The sequence below is a fragment of the Sus scrofa genome, chromosome X (assembly GCF_000003025.6).
Source record: "Sus scrofa isolate TJ Tabasco breed Duroc chromosome X, Sscrofa11.1, whole genome shotgun sequence".
Classification (NCBI taxonomy): Eukaryota; Metazoa; Chordata; class Mammalia; order Artiodactyla; family Suidae; genus Sus; species Sus scrofa.
The window spans coordinates 41575435-41590126 of NC_010461.5; the positions used below are offsets into that span (position 1 = coordinate 41575435).

Here is a 14692-nt window from a genome sequence, read left to right on the forward strand (position 1 = left end):
CTCCTTAGCACTCAACAAAATTCCAGACTCCCAGAAAGAAAGCAGATGATCGACACAAACCATATTGTTTGTACAGTTTAGGCACAGTGAGGCACTCTTATCAGTCCTGGGAGTGGGGCGAGCTCACCCCAAATCCAAGTTTCCAAGAAATGACTTTGCAAAGAGGTCTTTCAAAGGCTAACAGGCCTGCGGTGTTAACTCTTCCCGCAAGGCTTGGAAATCAGAAGACCTGAATTTTAGTTCCCGGCATAAATCACATCTGTACAAACAGTTTAGGCATAGTGAGCCACCCTTATCAGTTCTGGGAATGGTGGAAACGCGCCTGAAATCCAAGCTCCTAGAGACCCACCAAGGACCTGCGATGATTACTCTTTTCTGCCCAATTTCTCAACTCATTTCATGAGGCCAGGATTCACCTAGCACCAAAACCAGACAAACACAGTATGGGGGGAAAAAAAACTCTCAAAACTTATTTCATGAACTTTGACACAAAAATCTCCAACAAAATATCAGTGATATAGAATCCAGAAAGGCATAAAAAAATTATACCATGGCCAAGTGGGGCTTATTCCAGCTATGCAGTGTTAGTTCAAAAATCAATATTCAGGAGTTCCTGTCACGGCGCAGCAGAAACAAACCCGACTAGGAACCATGAGGTTGCAGGTTCGATCCCTGGCCTTGCTCAAGTGGGTTAAGGATCTGGCATTGCCATGAGCTGTGGTGTAGGCCGGCAGATCCGGCATTGCCATGAGCTGTGGTGTAGGCCGGCAGCTATAGCTCCAATTAGACTCCTAGCCTGGGAACCTCTATATGCTGCAGGTGCGGCCCTCAAACAACAACAACAAAAAAATCAATATTCAATTAATATAAACTATCATATCCAAAGGCTAAAGAAGAAAAATCATAGGATCATATCAATTGCTGCAGAAAAGCATTTGACAAAATTCAGCATTCATGATTAAAAACTCTCAGCAAATCGGGCACAGAAGGGTACTTTGCTCAATTTGATAAAGAGCATCTACAAAAACAAACACACTGCAGCTAACAATGTTCTCAGCTGTGAAAGCTGGAATGAAAGTTTCCCCCTAAGATAGGGAACTAGGGAAGGATATCTGCTCACACCACTCTTTTCCTTTTTTTTTTTTTTTTTTTGGCCGTTTGGAATATGGAAGTTTCCAGGCCACAGATCAAATCGAGCAGCATCTGCTACATATGCCACAGCTGCAGCAACACCAGATCCTTAACCCACTGCGCCGGGCCAGGGATTGAACTGGCAACACCTCACAGACAAGCTAGATCATCAACCCACCGCACCACAGTGGGAACTCCTACTGACACCGCTCTTATTCGACATAGTACTAAAAGTTCTAGCCTGCATGAAAAGGAAATAAAAGGCATATTTATTGAAAAGGAACAAATAAAACTGTCCCATACGCATGGGAAACACATTTGTCAATGTAGAAAATCCCAAAGAATTTACCCAAAAAAACCCTCCTGGAACCAGTAAGTGGGTTCAACAAAGTCAAAGAATCTAAGATCAACACCCCAAATTAACTGCATTTCTATATACTAATAACGAACAATGAATGAAGAAGCTGAAAAAATTTTTTTTCTTTGTTGGCCACACCCATGGCATATGGAAGTTCCTGGGCCAGGGGTTGAATCTAAGCCATAGCGTCAAGCTATGCCACAGCTGTGGCAAAGCTGGATCCTTAACCCACTGTGCTACAGCGGGAACCCCTAAAGCTGAAATTTTAAACACGATGTTATTTGCCATCACTCCAAAGAAAATAAAATACGATACACACTTCACCAAACATGTACAGGATCTGTATGCTGAAAATTCCAAAATGCTGATGAAAGAAATCAAAGAAGATCTAAATACAAGGAGAGACACATATAATGTGTTTATGGATTGAAAGACTCAATATAGTAAAGATGCCAGTCCTCCCTAAATTGATCTATAGGTTCAACATAATTCCTATCAAAATCCCAGCAAGGTTTCTGTAGATATACACAGGCTCATCTCAAAATTTATATAGAAAGGAAAATAAATGGCCTTGAATGGCTAAAACAATTTGGAAGAATAAAGAAATATGTAGCTATAGTAATCAAGACTGTTTGGTATTCACAGAGAGCTAGACACATAGAACTATAAAACAGAACAGACAATCTAGAAATAGCCCCACACAAATATGCCCAACTGATTTTGACAAAGGTGTAAAAGCAAGTTAATGGAAGGAAAACTGTCATTTTCACAAACCGTGTTTGAGCCATCAGACATCCATTGGCAAAAATATGAACCTTGACCTTGAGTTCACATTTTATACAAAAATTAATTCAAAATGAATCACGGCCTTAAAGGTAAAATATAAAACTATAATACTTTTAGAAGGAAATGCAAGAGAAAATTTGTGGGATCTGGGGCTAGGTGAAATTTTTCTTGGACGTGACACCAAATCACGATACATAAATGCAAACATTGACAAGTCGGACTTCGTCAAAATAAAAAATTGTGGCCTGCAAAATCTCTTAGAGGGATGAAAAGACCAGCTACAGACTGGGAATAATGTGTGCAGACCACATACCCCACAGAGAACTTGTATCTAAAATATATAAAGAATTCTCGAAACGTAATGGGCAAAAGACATCACATTAAAGAGGACGTACAAATGGCAAATAATCAGATGAAAAGATGTTTAACATTATTAGCTATTGGGGAAAGGCAATTTAAAACAAAGAGATATCACCGCACACCTATTAGCATGACGAAAATAAAAATACAGTGACAATACCAAATGCAGACAAAAGAGACAAAGACGTAGAGAAAGTGGATCTCTCATACATCGCTGGTGGGAATGTAAAATGGTACAGATAGTCTAGAAATTTTAATAGTTTCTTATAACACTAAACTTACATACACCACCTGACCCAGCAACTGCGCTCTTGGGCATTTGTCACAGAGACGTGAAAACCATGCTTACACAAACACTCTATATGAATATTCCTAGCAGTTTTATTCTTAACAGGCAAAAATTGGAATAACCCAAATGTCTGTCAGTGGGTGAATAGTTAAACTGTAGTACATCCACAGCAATATCACTACTCAGCAATAAAAAGGAATGAACTATGGATACAACAACTTACGTGGATCTCAAAGGAAATTATGCTGAGTGAACAAAAGGTATGATTCCATTTACATAGGATAAAAATTACACGGTACTATATACCCAGACACAGAAATGAGTGCATGTAAAACTGGTGAGATCTGAATAAGGCCTGTGGATGGTACCAATGTCAATACCTTGGTTCTGGGAGATATTACCATTGTGAGAAATTGGGTGAAGAGTACATGAAACTTCTGCAATACTGTTTATGGATCTCGTGAATCTCTAACTATTTCAAAATAAGTTTTGAAGGACCATGGATACTTCAGAACTCACACATTTGCGTATAATAAAATAGAACTACGTCCTTCATATGGAAAACGGACAAAATACAAAAAGGGCCTATATTTTTGTTTAGCCTAGAAATGTAAATGCAAACGACAGTATGAGCTCACAGCCAAGGGTTTGTTGCTTAAACATCTGTATGAGTCAGTATTCCACCAGGGAAGCAGACAAATAGCCATATGTGTGTGTGCGTATTACATTATATATATTATATTTATATATATATTAACTCATTTAGTAATTAGAAGATATTGGCTTACAAATGTGCGGCTGGCTAAGCAAATCCAGAATCTATAGGGCAGGAGTCAGAAAGGAATAATCAGGCCCACTTAGATTATCCAGGATAATCTCCCTTACTTTCCATCGACAGATCAGGAGCTTTAATGACAGGAAAATCTCTTCACGGCAACACCTTGGCTTAGGGTGTGCATACCTGGGGGCTGTAGCCTAACCAAGTTGACTCATCAAAAAGCCACACGCCATCATAAACCTTTTGGGCTTGCCACTGAATAAATTCACTCTGTTAATAGCCTCTTCGGCTGGACGATTATAGGTCATTCCAGCGCAAACGACCTTAAGCAATAGAGGCCGACAACGAGGTGTAGACAGGAGGGTCCACTTAGAGAACTTTCGAGTTGAAAGGGGCCAGGCAAAGCTTCGGCAGTATTTCCACACAGCCGAGCTACCTCCCCCGCGGTCGCTCTCCCCGGCCCTGGGAGGCGCTGAGGCGCCTCCCGGCTGCAGCGCGCCCAGCAGGAGCTGCGAGGAACCCACCTGGAGCCCGGCGCCGCGGGTGCGGGAGCACTGAGTGGGCGGAGCCTCGAGACGCGCGGCGGTGGCGACGGCGCCCAGCCCGCCAGAAGAGCGAGCGGCGGGCAGACGGCGGGGAGCCAGTCGGGTAGGGCGAGCGCGGCCGGCTGTTGGCGGGGCGGGTAAGTGGAGCGCGGTTGGGGGGCGTTGGGGAGAGGAAGGAAGGGGAAGAGGCGGAGCGTGGGAGCGCACAGTGTCAGGAATACAATAGTGCTCCGCGCCGCTTCAGCCGCCGCCGCCTCCGCTGCCGCCGCCGCCGCCGCCCAACCGCCTGCCCAGCGCTGAGGCCTGACGGGCCGGCCGGGCGGGCGGGCGGGCTGGCGAGGGCCCGAGGGCGGGAGCTGCGGCGCGGGGGCGGCCCCGGCGGAGGGGCGGGAGGCGGGGGTGGGGAGGAGATTCGGGGGCAGGTGCGAGGGAGGGGAGAGAAGAAAGCGAGCGGTTCAGGGGGCGGTGACCACCCCGGCCGGACTCGCCCGGCACGTTGCCGGGCCCGAGCGTGGAGCAGGGGAGGAGCGGCGACCGAGCTGCGCGAAGGTAGGCGCCGCTGAGGCTGGACGCGGGGCGAGCGGGCTTGGGGGCGTTGCGTCGGGTGGGCAGCGGGAGTGGCGGCCTCGGGGAGTGGAAACGGACGCCGCGGAGCGCAACGTCCCGGCCCAGCCTCGCCGCGCTCCGGGTCGCTCCGGCTCCACACCGCGGTGGCCTCCGGTGTCCCCAGCGCCTGGGGGCCGAGAGCGCGTGTGGGCTTGCGGCGAAGTGCCCGGCGGCCCCTCAGCCGACCCGGGCAGCGCCGGGTGGCCGGCTCGGAGCGGGGGGGCGTTGGAGGCGGGGGTGGGGGGGGGCGGCTGCCGGCCGGGCTCGGCGGCGGCTCTGCTCGGGCAGGAATTGAGCGCCATAACTGTTGCGGCCGTTCCCTCCGGTGCCCCCTCCTGGCGCCCCTCCCTCCCGGTCCTCTGCCTGCTCGTGGGGCTCCCGGGGCCAGACCCTGCGGCGGGAGGACCTGCCGTGCGGGGCCGCCTGAGGCCGGATGCTCTGGGGAGCGGGGGCGCGCCCTGGCTGTTTCGATCTCGAGGGGCGGGAAGAAGCGAGTCCCGGAGACGGGGGGACGGGCGGTGCGGGCGGCGGCGGTGAGGCCCCCGGTGAGCCCCGGCGCCCCGCGGGCTGGCGAACTTTCCCTCCCCCCCGGCGTCATTGTTCGGGCGCTGCCGGTCCCGGGCCGCCGAGGCTGAGGAGCGCCCGGGCGGTCCCGGGGGCGGGAGGGTGGGAAAAGCGGGAGGGCTTTGCGAGTCTGAAGGGAAAAATTTCCCACCACGGGGCACGACAAAGTTAACTTTTCTCCACCGATCGAGTTGGCTTTATTCCCTCCGCCGTGGGGGCAATCGATGAAAAACATTTTTTTAAAAAAAGATAGCCTCCTTCCCATCCAGTCCCTCTCGCCGCTCTTCAGGGCTGCTGTTGGTGGGCTGACTTTTAAATTGCACGGGGCAACCTGCGTTTATTATTTGTGAGGAGGAAAGGGGGGCGGGCTCTCGGGTGTGTGGCCGCGATAGTGGTATGTGGAGGCATGTTTCAAAGGTGGTGTCCTTGTGTAGCCCTGGGACATAGGTAGCTCCGAAGCATTTGGCAAGAAACTTGTTTGGCCGCTTCTCTGACTTGCTGAGCTGTGAGGAAATCCACGGTCTCAGATGTTTGAGCGATTGTTTTTGAGGTGAGATCCGTGGATCTGGGAAGCTGAGGATGAGAGATCCCCGTGCCTCCCCCACCCCCCTCCCCGCCTTGTGATTGTAGGAGAAATCAAAACCGACTTGATGGTGATTCCAGTGGCTGGGAGGGAAAGACGACCTCATTCCTTGTATTCAGTCTGATAAAGATAACTGTCTACTTCTCTCTCAACTCGCAAAGTAATGGAAAATAATTTAGGTAAAGACTGGTTGCACAACATCTCGGCTTAGTTTAAGCAACCCAGAATCCACTTTCCCAGAGGAGTTCTTTTAACTATCTTCCCTGCAGCCACGTCTTGTCAGCCTGGGGGTGATGGTGGGGGGGTTGAGAAAGGAGCCGGCCTGAACAAAGCATTGTGTTTTTATTTAATTTAATACTTCATAACCTCTGTAAACAATGGGAATGTGGATCTCGGGCTTCTGTAACCTTTGAATAGTGTAGTTCTCATGCTTTTATAGCATCATGTGATTGCTTTCTGGTTAAGTGAAAATAGATTTTTTTTCTCTTTTGTTTAGCCTAGAAATATTCTATCTTTATATAACATTTTCATTTGAAGTGAGCTCTGAATTTAAATACTCAAACTGTAAAAGGATGATAACCTCTCTTCAAGGGTCGGAGAATTACATGAGATCTTCTCAGTGCTAGCTACCATCATTGACACTTTTTCTTCAGTTGTGCTCTTCTCTAGTTTTGTTGGCTAGAGAAGTGCTCTTAACCCAGTATCGTTGCCCTGATAGAGTTCCTTGCATTCTTTGTCTAGTCAATTTTGGAAGACTCTGGGGTCCTGATCTGGTTCTAGAACCCACAGTTTTGGTCTCTCTTTTTTTTTTTTTTTTTTTTTTTTTTTGCTCTTTAGAGCTGAACCTGCAGCATATGGAAATTCCAAGCTAGGGGTCAAATCGGAGCTGCAGCTGCCGGCCTACATCACAGCCACAGCCACAGCGGATCCTTAACCTACTGAGCGAGGCCAGGGATGGAACCTGCAGCCTCATGGCCAGGGATCGAACCCACATCCTCAGCGGTCAGGTTTGTTACCCCTGAGCCACAATGGGAACTTCCTCCGTCTCCCACCTTTCTGAGTCGTGTTGCTATGTCTTGGCAGTGTGGTAAATGCCTTCTTACCTGTAGAAGTTGGTGAATCTTGGTCACAAATAGAGGAAAGTGAAGAAGCCCCCCCCCCACTCCTTCCTGAAGTATTTGTGATCAACTGGCCATCAGGAGTGACTTGGAAGCAGCCTTTGGGTGCCTGTGACACACCTTCTGGACTGTAGAGAAGGTTCCCAGGAGCAGGACAAGTGATGGTGCAGGGCTCTCATCATAGTTGAGACGTAAAGGTTGGTGAAAGTTAAAATATTTTAAGAACAAAGGATGTTGAAGCCTTGTAGGATGAGTATGGTCTCCTTTGGTTATGCTTGTCTTTTCCCTCCTTTGTGTTCCACCAGCCCTGACACCCATTTCTCCCTTAAGCTATACAAAGCCATTTCTTCTTTTTGCACACTTCTTTGAGGTCTGGCTGGAACTAGGTAAGTGTTTGGGTGGAGGCAGAAGGCGTTGGGTGTTTTTGAAGACATGGCATTACAGATAGCTCTTATAAGCCTTGATCAAGAATACAGAGCTTGAATGTTATTACAGAACATGATGCACCTATCTCCTCACGGAGCTTACACAGCAGGATCTGAGGACGGTAAAGAGCATATCCTGGTTTACATTAAGAAAATCTCTCATCAGGGAATAATTTATCTCACCTTATTGGTGATGGGTTAGTGTTGGGTGTCACCCATGTGGCACTCCTCTGAAATGGCTAATGTGGAGATACTTGAATGGTTTACAAGGTTCTACTTGTTCCACTTACAGTGGCTAGGAAAGCCCAAGCATCCTGGTTTGTGGGGTGGGGAGAATCTGGGATGAGTAGGTGGAAGTGATGAATGAATAAAAGGGTGCTAGCTAGTGGTCATTATGGACCAAGTAACTACTGCTTTGATTTTTCTGTTTCTGGAATCTTTGTGACTTCCCCATGGTTATTTTTGCTTCCTCTATTTAGGTCTCTCCATAGACAATAGCAGCAAAGCTCTTACCATCAGAATTGCCTCTGTGCTTCTCTTGGTGGGGAACTCGGAGGGGGCAGGCCTACTAAAGAAAGTAGGGGGCCTGGTATGGGTACATAGGACTGGGGCTTTGTCCAGTAGGAGATACCTTATGTGTTCATTACTGTTCTGCGGGCAATAAGTAATTTAATCTCTGTCCCAACCCAGAAGCCATGGCTGAGCTCTGCTACCCAAGGGGCTTCTTATCCCTTGATATTGGCTGATAGGCAAGGAAACCCAAGTCTGGAGTGTGTTTTTTGAAATAGCTGACAAGGAAATATGCTACCGGCATGGCCAGTACATTAGACCTTGTGTGTTGGAATCTCCTAGGAAAAATGTTACCTTTCTTAGATTTTCAAAACTTCTTACTTTGTTATAATAACTACAAAAAAAAAAAAGTCGCAAGAATAGTACAAAGAACTCCTGTATTCCCTTTACTCAGGGTCACCATTTACTAACAGTTTGCTCCCATTTGCTTTATCATTTGCTCTTTCTGTTTCTTTTTATGAACATTTGAGAGTAACCATTGAGAGATTAATATTTGTCAAAGGCATCTGGTCATGAGGGTAGCTCAGGTGCAGCTGCAGGGTATAGCAGAACATTGGTAAGTCTACCTATAGCTGCTAAAGCATGCAGTTGTAAATCACATGGAATTTCTGGTGCTATATTTAGAAATCATTATCAATTGTAAAAGTGGTGAAGATAAACTCCCCTTTTGTTATGATTTTTGTTTTGCTATGCCAAACTTTAATATTGTTATGAAAATCCATTCCACCACTCCCCAACTTTGCACCTATAAAATATATTCTCCTAACATTTTCATGTATTTGCTTAGCAAACATATATTTGCTAGGGGTATAAGAGGTAAAAGATATTTACCCTTTGAGAGCTTCACACCCAGTGGAAAGAAAGGTAGTAAGGAAATCTACCATCTCAATCAAAGGGAAGAGTATTCTGCTGAAGGGGTTTACAGGGATGATTGGAACACCAGGCTGGTTAAGGATTTGAAGAGTTAGATACCTAGGAGTCATTTGGGCTGTATGTGAATGTGAAGGTCCATCTTTGCTGAGGCTTACTGCTCTTAGGTGATGACAAGGTTCATGAGTTAGGGAAGCCAGCACAGGCTGTGGGGTCAGACCAACTTGAATTCTAATCCACCACTTGATTTTGGCCAGTGTCTTATCTTCTCTCTGCCTCAGTTTCTTCATCTGCCAAACCACATCTCCAAGATAATAATTAAATGAGGTAATACTTGCTCATTTATTCATCTTCCCTTCCAAAAATGCAGTATAGGGGAAATAGCATGAAGGTATTAGGTATTAAAGTGAGATCCAAAGAAGTATTTCTATTTTTTCTACAAATTTATAATTACTAATTGTACTAAAGAGTTGTGATGGAGATTACTGTGAAGTAAGAGCAATAGCAGCGATGATTTGTTGAGCATTTTCTGTGCACTAAGCACTGTGCTAAGCGCTTGTCACGGTATCTTTCTGAGCTCTGAGGCTCGGAGAGGTGAAGCAAAGGTAACTCACCTAAGGTCACACAGCAGGTAAGAGGTAGAATGCTTCTGAGAGGGAGATCAGCAAGGTGCCCTGGGGTCTGAAGGAAGAGCAAGAAAAAGCAAGGTAAAAGTCAGAGAGAAGGGATTGCCAGGCAGAGGGAACAGTAGTGTTGTGAGGGCACTGAGGTGGGAGAGAGATGGAGAAAAGATCCACAGAGGATTGGCTAGGACCTGGGGATAGAGATGAAATAGGCAGGGGAAGATTGACAGGGCCTTATGGGACCTCGTTAAGGAGCTTGTGTTTTATTCCAAGGGCTGTGGGAGTCTGCTGGAAGGTGTTTTTCAGAGAGAGAGGGAGGGAGAGAGAGAGAGAGAGAGTGAGCCCACCATTAACATGACTAAAAAGGGTTGCTGTGATGCTGGAAGAAGCTGGTCCTGTAGAATGCTTCTAGAAGGAGGTTTAATTGGACTCATAGATCTGATGCTTTTTAGACTGCATTAAGGACGCTCTTGCAGCTTTCACCAAGCCGTGTCAAATTGGGAAAAAAGTAGAACTGGAAGAAAAAGTAATTCCTGGAAACCTGAGTTGTTATTTGTGTTAGAAATGGAACTGCGAGTATAAGACTTTGGTCTAAATATATCATGATAAAGATGCTTCAATGAATGACTAAATGGAAATTTTTAATTTGGGGGTTTTTTGTTTTTTCTTTTTTTTAAAATTTTTTGATGTGCGCCATCTGTGATGGCAGACAGTGCATTTGTGAGAATCTGGGAAGACTTAGGAATTTTTTTCAATACTTATATATTTATTTATTCTCATCCAGGTACCACAGGTTTTTTTATTTGAAACTATTTCTTATGTGCAGAGTCAACTTCATAGGGAAAATAAGTGTTCCCTTTCCCTTTCCGTGTGTACCAGACCACAGACATATTTGCTCTGAAGTAGCCTATGTCAGTTGGCTTTTTTGGGCAAGGAGGGTGTTTAGCTGGCAGCTGGGTGATCTAGGATGGCCTTGCTCACACATCTGGTAGTTGGCAGGCTGGTCGGGCTAGGAGGCCCAAAGCTAAGATAGCTCGTCTTCACCTCAAGTGGTCTCTCCTCCAGCTGGCTAGTCTGGACTTGTTAACATTGTGGTCTTAAAGGCACAAAGAGGAGCAAGTGAGAGCAAGCACCAGTGCACAAACACTTCTCAAGTGACTGCTTGTGTCAAATTTGATATTGTCACATCAGCCAAAGCACAGAAGTTCTTCCTTGACCAATACCAGAGTCATTGTGAGAGACTCTGATGTGAGAAAATTGGGGACCATTACTACAGTAGTACATAATAATTGCTAATGAATATAACCTATTTTCCTTTGATTAAATCATGCTAAAGACTCATTTATAAATGTAGTGCATTCTTGAGACTAAGTATTAACGATTGTGCCCCCTTCTCTTCTCTCGAGCGTGGAGCTGAATGATGGTTTTTCTAGGAGGAAGCCAAAGGGAGTCAGTGTGGTTCTAGATGTAGATATTCTCATGAATGTCTTGGCTGCTCACTGATCTTGTGTGGCTATTATCAAAGGAGTTCCTGGGTTTCCGCAACCTCCTGTTCAAGCTTTATCATGAAAACTGTAGTGTACTAGACTGCGCTAGGTTTGGTAATTAAGCAAAAAGATGGTTAATTGGGAATCCATCACTACCTAAAAGATGAGAGAAACATTTGCAGCCTTTCTTGACCTTAATGTGATTTATAGTTTTACCTAAGAGAAGAAATCCTTATTTGGGCATTATAATAAGAACAGAGATAGATATGTTTTATTTGGTCAGGATTTGAAAATCTCCTTTTGGTTGCAGTGAATAATCCGGCATTGTGCTGTAGCGTGGGTGGTCAGTGACTAGTAATTTGAGGCCTTTGGCCTTTGCTTAGGAAGATTTTAGAAGTAACACCTTTTATGTACCTGAAATAGGCTTTACAACTAGCTTGTGGGCTGAAATATATTGCATGAAAATGCAGCTGGACCCTAGGAAGCATGTGTTGGGTAATTGAGTAGAAGACTCACTTTGTACATCTTAGAGCTGTACATTCCTCCAGAAAGTTGCCTGGTGATAGAATCACAGCTTCCTTTTTTTCTTCTTAGTATAAAAATTAAAAATGAAAAATCCCTGACATTTTAAAAGTCAGTGACTTGGAAATATCCATCAAAATTATAAATGCACATATCATTTGACCCAGCAAACACTTCCAGGGATGTATTCAACAAATATTTGCATATTACTTGGAGTATTGCTTATAATAGTAAAAGAGTGGTTATAGCCTAAGAATCAATCAAGGCTTGATTACACAAGTAGAATATTATATTAATAGTACATGATCTTCAAGATGTACAAAATGAAAAAAAAAGCAAGAGACAGAACAGTGTGCATTGTATACTAACATTTGTATAGAATAGTGAGGCAATAATAGAAAAGTTTTTGCTTACATGAACATAAAATATTTCTGGAAGGATATTGAAGACAGTGATAGCTTTGGGGTGTATATGGTGAGAGGGAGACTTCACTGCATAAACTTTTTTTTTTTTTTTTTGCTTTTTAGGGCCACACCCAAGGCATATGGAAGTTCCCAGGCTAGGGGTCAAATGGGAGCTATAGCTGCTGGCCTACACCACAGCCACTCGGGTTCAATCCCTGGCCTAAGTGAGGCCAGGGATTGAACCCTCATCCTCATGGATCCTAGTTGGGTTCGTTATCCACCGAGCCATAAAGGGAACTCCCTGCATAAATTTTTATATATACTTTTGGAATTTTAAGTCATGTGAATATATTACCCTATTTTAAAAATACTTTTATCTAAAAAGATATGATATATGGTGATGGTAATGTGAACTTCCATGGCTTCCTATCCAGGTTGATCTGGTCAGAACTATCCCTGTTAAAAATATATATATCCAGCCAGTTTTGTTTCCTAGAAATGCCTTAGAATAGTGTATGTCTGAATTTTTAACTGTAGCCCTACCTTTTCCAGAATGTCATATGAGTGAAATCATACAATATATAGCCTTTTTTGGTCTTGCTTCTTTTACTTGGTTCATCTATGTTGTGTGAATTAATAGCCTATTCCTTTTTTTTTTTTTTTTTTTGCTTTTTAGGGCCACACCCACACCATATGGAGGTTCCCAGGTTAGGGGTCCAATCAGAGCTACACTGCCGGCCTATGAGACAGCCACAGCAATATCAGATCCAAGCCATGTCTGCAACCTATACCACAGCTCATATCGACACCAGATCTTCAACCCACTGCACGATGCCAGGGATTGAACCCAAAACCTCATGGTTCCTAGTCAGGTTCATTTCTGCTACACCACAGTGGGAACTCCAATAGCCCGTTCCTTTTTATCACTGAATTGTATTCCATTATCTGGATATACCACAGTTTGTTCATTCACCTGTTTGAAGACAACTGGATTGCTTCTGGTATCTTGGTGATTATGAATAAAGCTGAAGTAATCATTTCGTGTGGACATAAGCGTTTAGTTTATTTGGGTAAATGCCTAGGAGTGGGGTTGCTGAGATTTTATATAAAAATCTCCAAACTACCTTCCAAAGTGGTTCTGCCATTTTGCATTCTCACCAGCTGTGAAAATGGGGAGTGTATGCCAACGTTCATCTTCCTGTTGTGGCCCAAATGGTGTCGAAGCAGACTAGTATCCATAAGGATGCAGATTCGATCCCTGGCCTTGCCAAGTTGGTTAAGTATCCGGCGTTGCCATGAAGCTGTGGTGTAGATCGCAGACGTGGCTTGGATCCCCAGTGGCTGTGGTGTAGGCCAGCCGCTACAGCTCTGATTCGACCCCTAGCCTTGGAACTTCCATATACCACATGTGTGGCTCTAAAAAGGAAAACAAAACAAAGTAGTATCTTTTCTCTGTTGGATTACTTTTGTTCCTGTGTCAAAAATGTGACCATGCTTGTGTGGGTCTATTTCTGAGCTCTCTGTTCTGTTGAATTGATCTATGTGTCTTTCATTTTGCCATTATCACACTGTCTTGACTACCATAGCTTTATAGGATTCTCGAAATCAGGTAATACGAGTACTGTTATTTTTTCTTCTATCAGAATTGTACTGGTGAGAGAGGACATCCTTAATTTGTTCCGATCTTGGAAAGCATTCCATTGCTCACCATTAAGGATGACGTTAGCTCTAGGTTTTTTTTTTTCTTTAAATATATACTCTCTTTTGCTGAAAAGAATTAACATAGCAGGCCTTAGGCTGCTGTTTTAGAGGGATTTCAAGATCAGCCCTTGGATGGTGTCTGGGGAATTGGCTTTTCAAACATTTTGAAAATAAGATACTATATTCTACCTTCATTTATTCCTTTTCCAGTGCCGTTAATTTCTTTATACTAATCCAAGTTCCCACCTTAATCATAATCTTTCTTTCTGAAGAATTTTTCTTTAACACTACTTTCATGCCACATCTGCTGGTAGTAAATTCTTTGTTTTTGTTTGTCTGAGAAACTGTTTTTTCTTCACTTTTGAAGGACATTTTCATAGAATATGGAATTCTGAGTTGAATTTTTTCCCTCTCTCAATGTATTACTCCACTGTTGCCTTGGTTACATGGTTTCTGATAAGTCTGCTGTAATTCTTATCCTTATTCTTCAATAGTTAATGTGTCTTTTTTCCTCTAGCTGCCTTCAGTCTCTTTGTCTTTGCCTAGGTGTGGCCTTTCTGTCTTTTCATATTTATGCTGCCTGGTGTTCTTTGAGCTTCTTGTATCTGTAGTTTGTTGTCTGTTAACTGATTTGATAAGTTCTTAGCCATTATTTCTCCAAATAATTCTTGTGCCCTTTCTCTCACTCTTTTTCTTCCGTTTATGGTTCCAATTGCAAATTTTATACTGTCTGATAATGTCCCACAGTTCTTGAATGCTGTGTTCTATTTTTTTTTTTCCTCTCTCTAGTCTCTTCCTGTTTTTATTTTAATTGACCTGATCGATAAACTTGATCTTCATGCTCACTGATTCTTTGCCTTCTGTGTCAAGTCTACTGTTGAGCATGGTGGGTTTTTTGTTTGTTTGTTTGTTTGTTTGGTCTTTTTAGGGCCACACCTGAGGCATATAGACGTTCCCAGGCTAGGGGTCGTT

At 44.3% G+C, this 14692-nt stretch overlaps 2 protein-coding genes and 1 long non-coding RNA gene across 19 annotated transcripts in view; 1 reads left to right on the forward strand and 2 right to left on the reverse strand.

Moving 5' to 3' along the window:
- LOC106506955 overlaps window positions 1-4315 on the reverse strand; it is an 84229-nt gene extending 79914 nt beyond the window's left edge. The window contains exon 1 of one of the 2 annotated variants that reach the window (XR_002340754.1): window positions 4227-4315. This is a non-coding gene — a long non-coding RNA (uncharacterized LOC106506955). The remainder of the gene's footprint in view (window positions 1-4226) is intronic. The other variant, XR_002340755.1, reaches the window with a different exon arrangement.
- Window positions 4131-14692, forward strand: part of JADE3 (jade family PHD finger 3) — a 135141-nt gene continuing 124579 nt past the window's right edge. For 6 of the 16 annotated variants that reach the window (XM_021080377.1, XM_013986087.2, XM_013986083.2 and 3 more), the window contains exon 1: window positions 4657-4796. The gene's annotated coding sequence lies outside the window, so the exon portion shown is untranslated. Of the gene's footprint in view, window positions 4385-4656; window positions 4797-14692 lie in introns of those variants that run through there. The other 10 variants (XM_021080382.1, XM_021080380.1, XM_013986089.2 and 7 more) reach the window with 9 other exon arrangements.
- Window positions 4459-5652, reverse strand: LOC110257673 (basic salivary proline-rich protein 2-like). The gene has a single exon (XM_021079836.1). The coding sequence runs from the start codon at window positions 5650-5652 to the stop codon at window positions 4459-4461; it is 1194 nt and encodes a 397-aa protein (XP_020935495.1).

What these genes read in the sequence shown, in the direction of transcription:
- LOC110257673 (XM_021079836.1), bottom strand. Translation starts at nt 5,652, where the DNA reads ATGTTTTTCATCGATTGCCCCCACGGCGGAGGGAATAAAGCCAACTCG.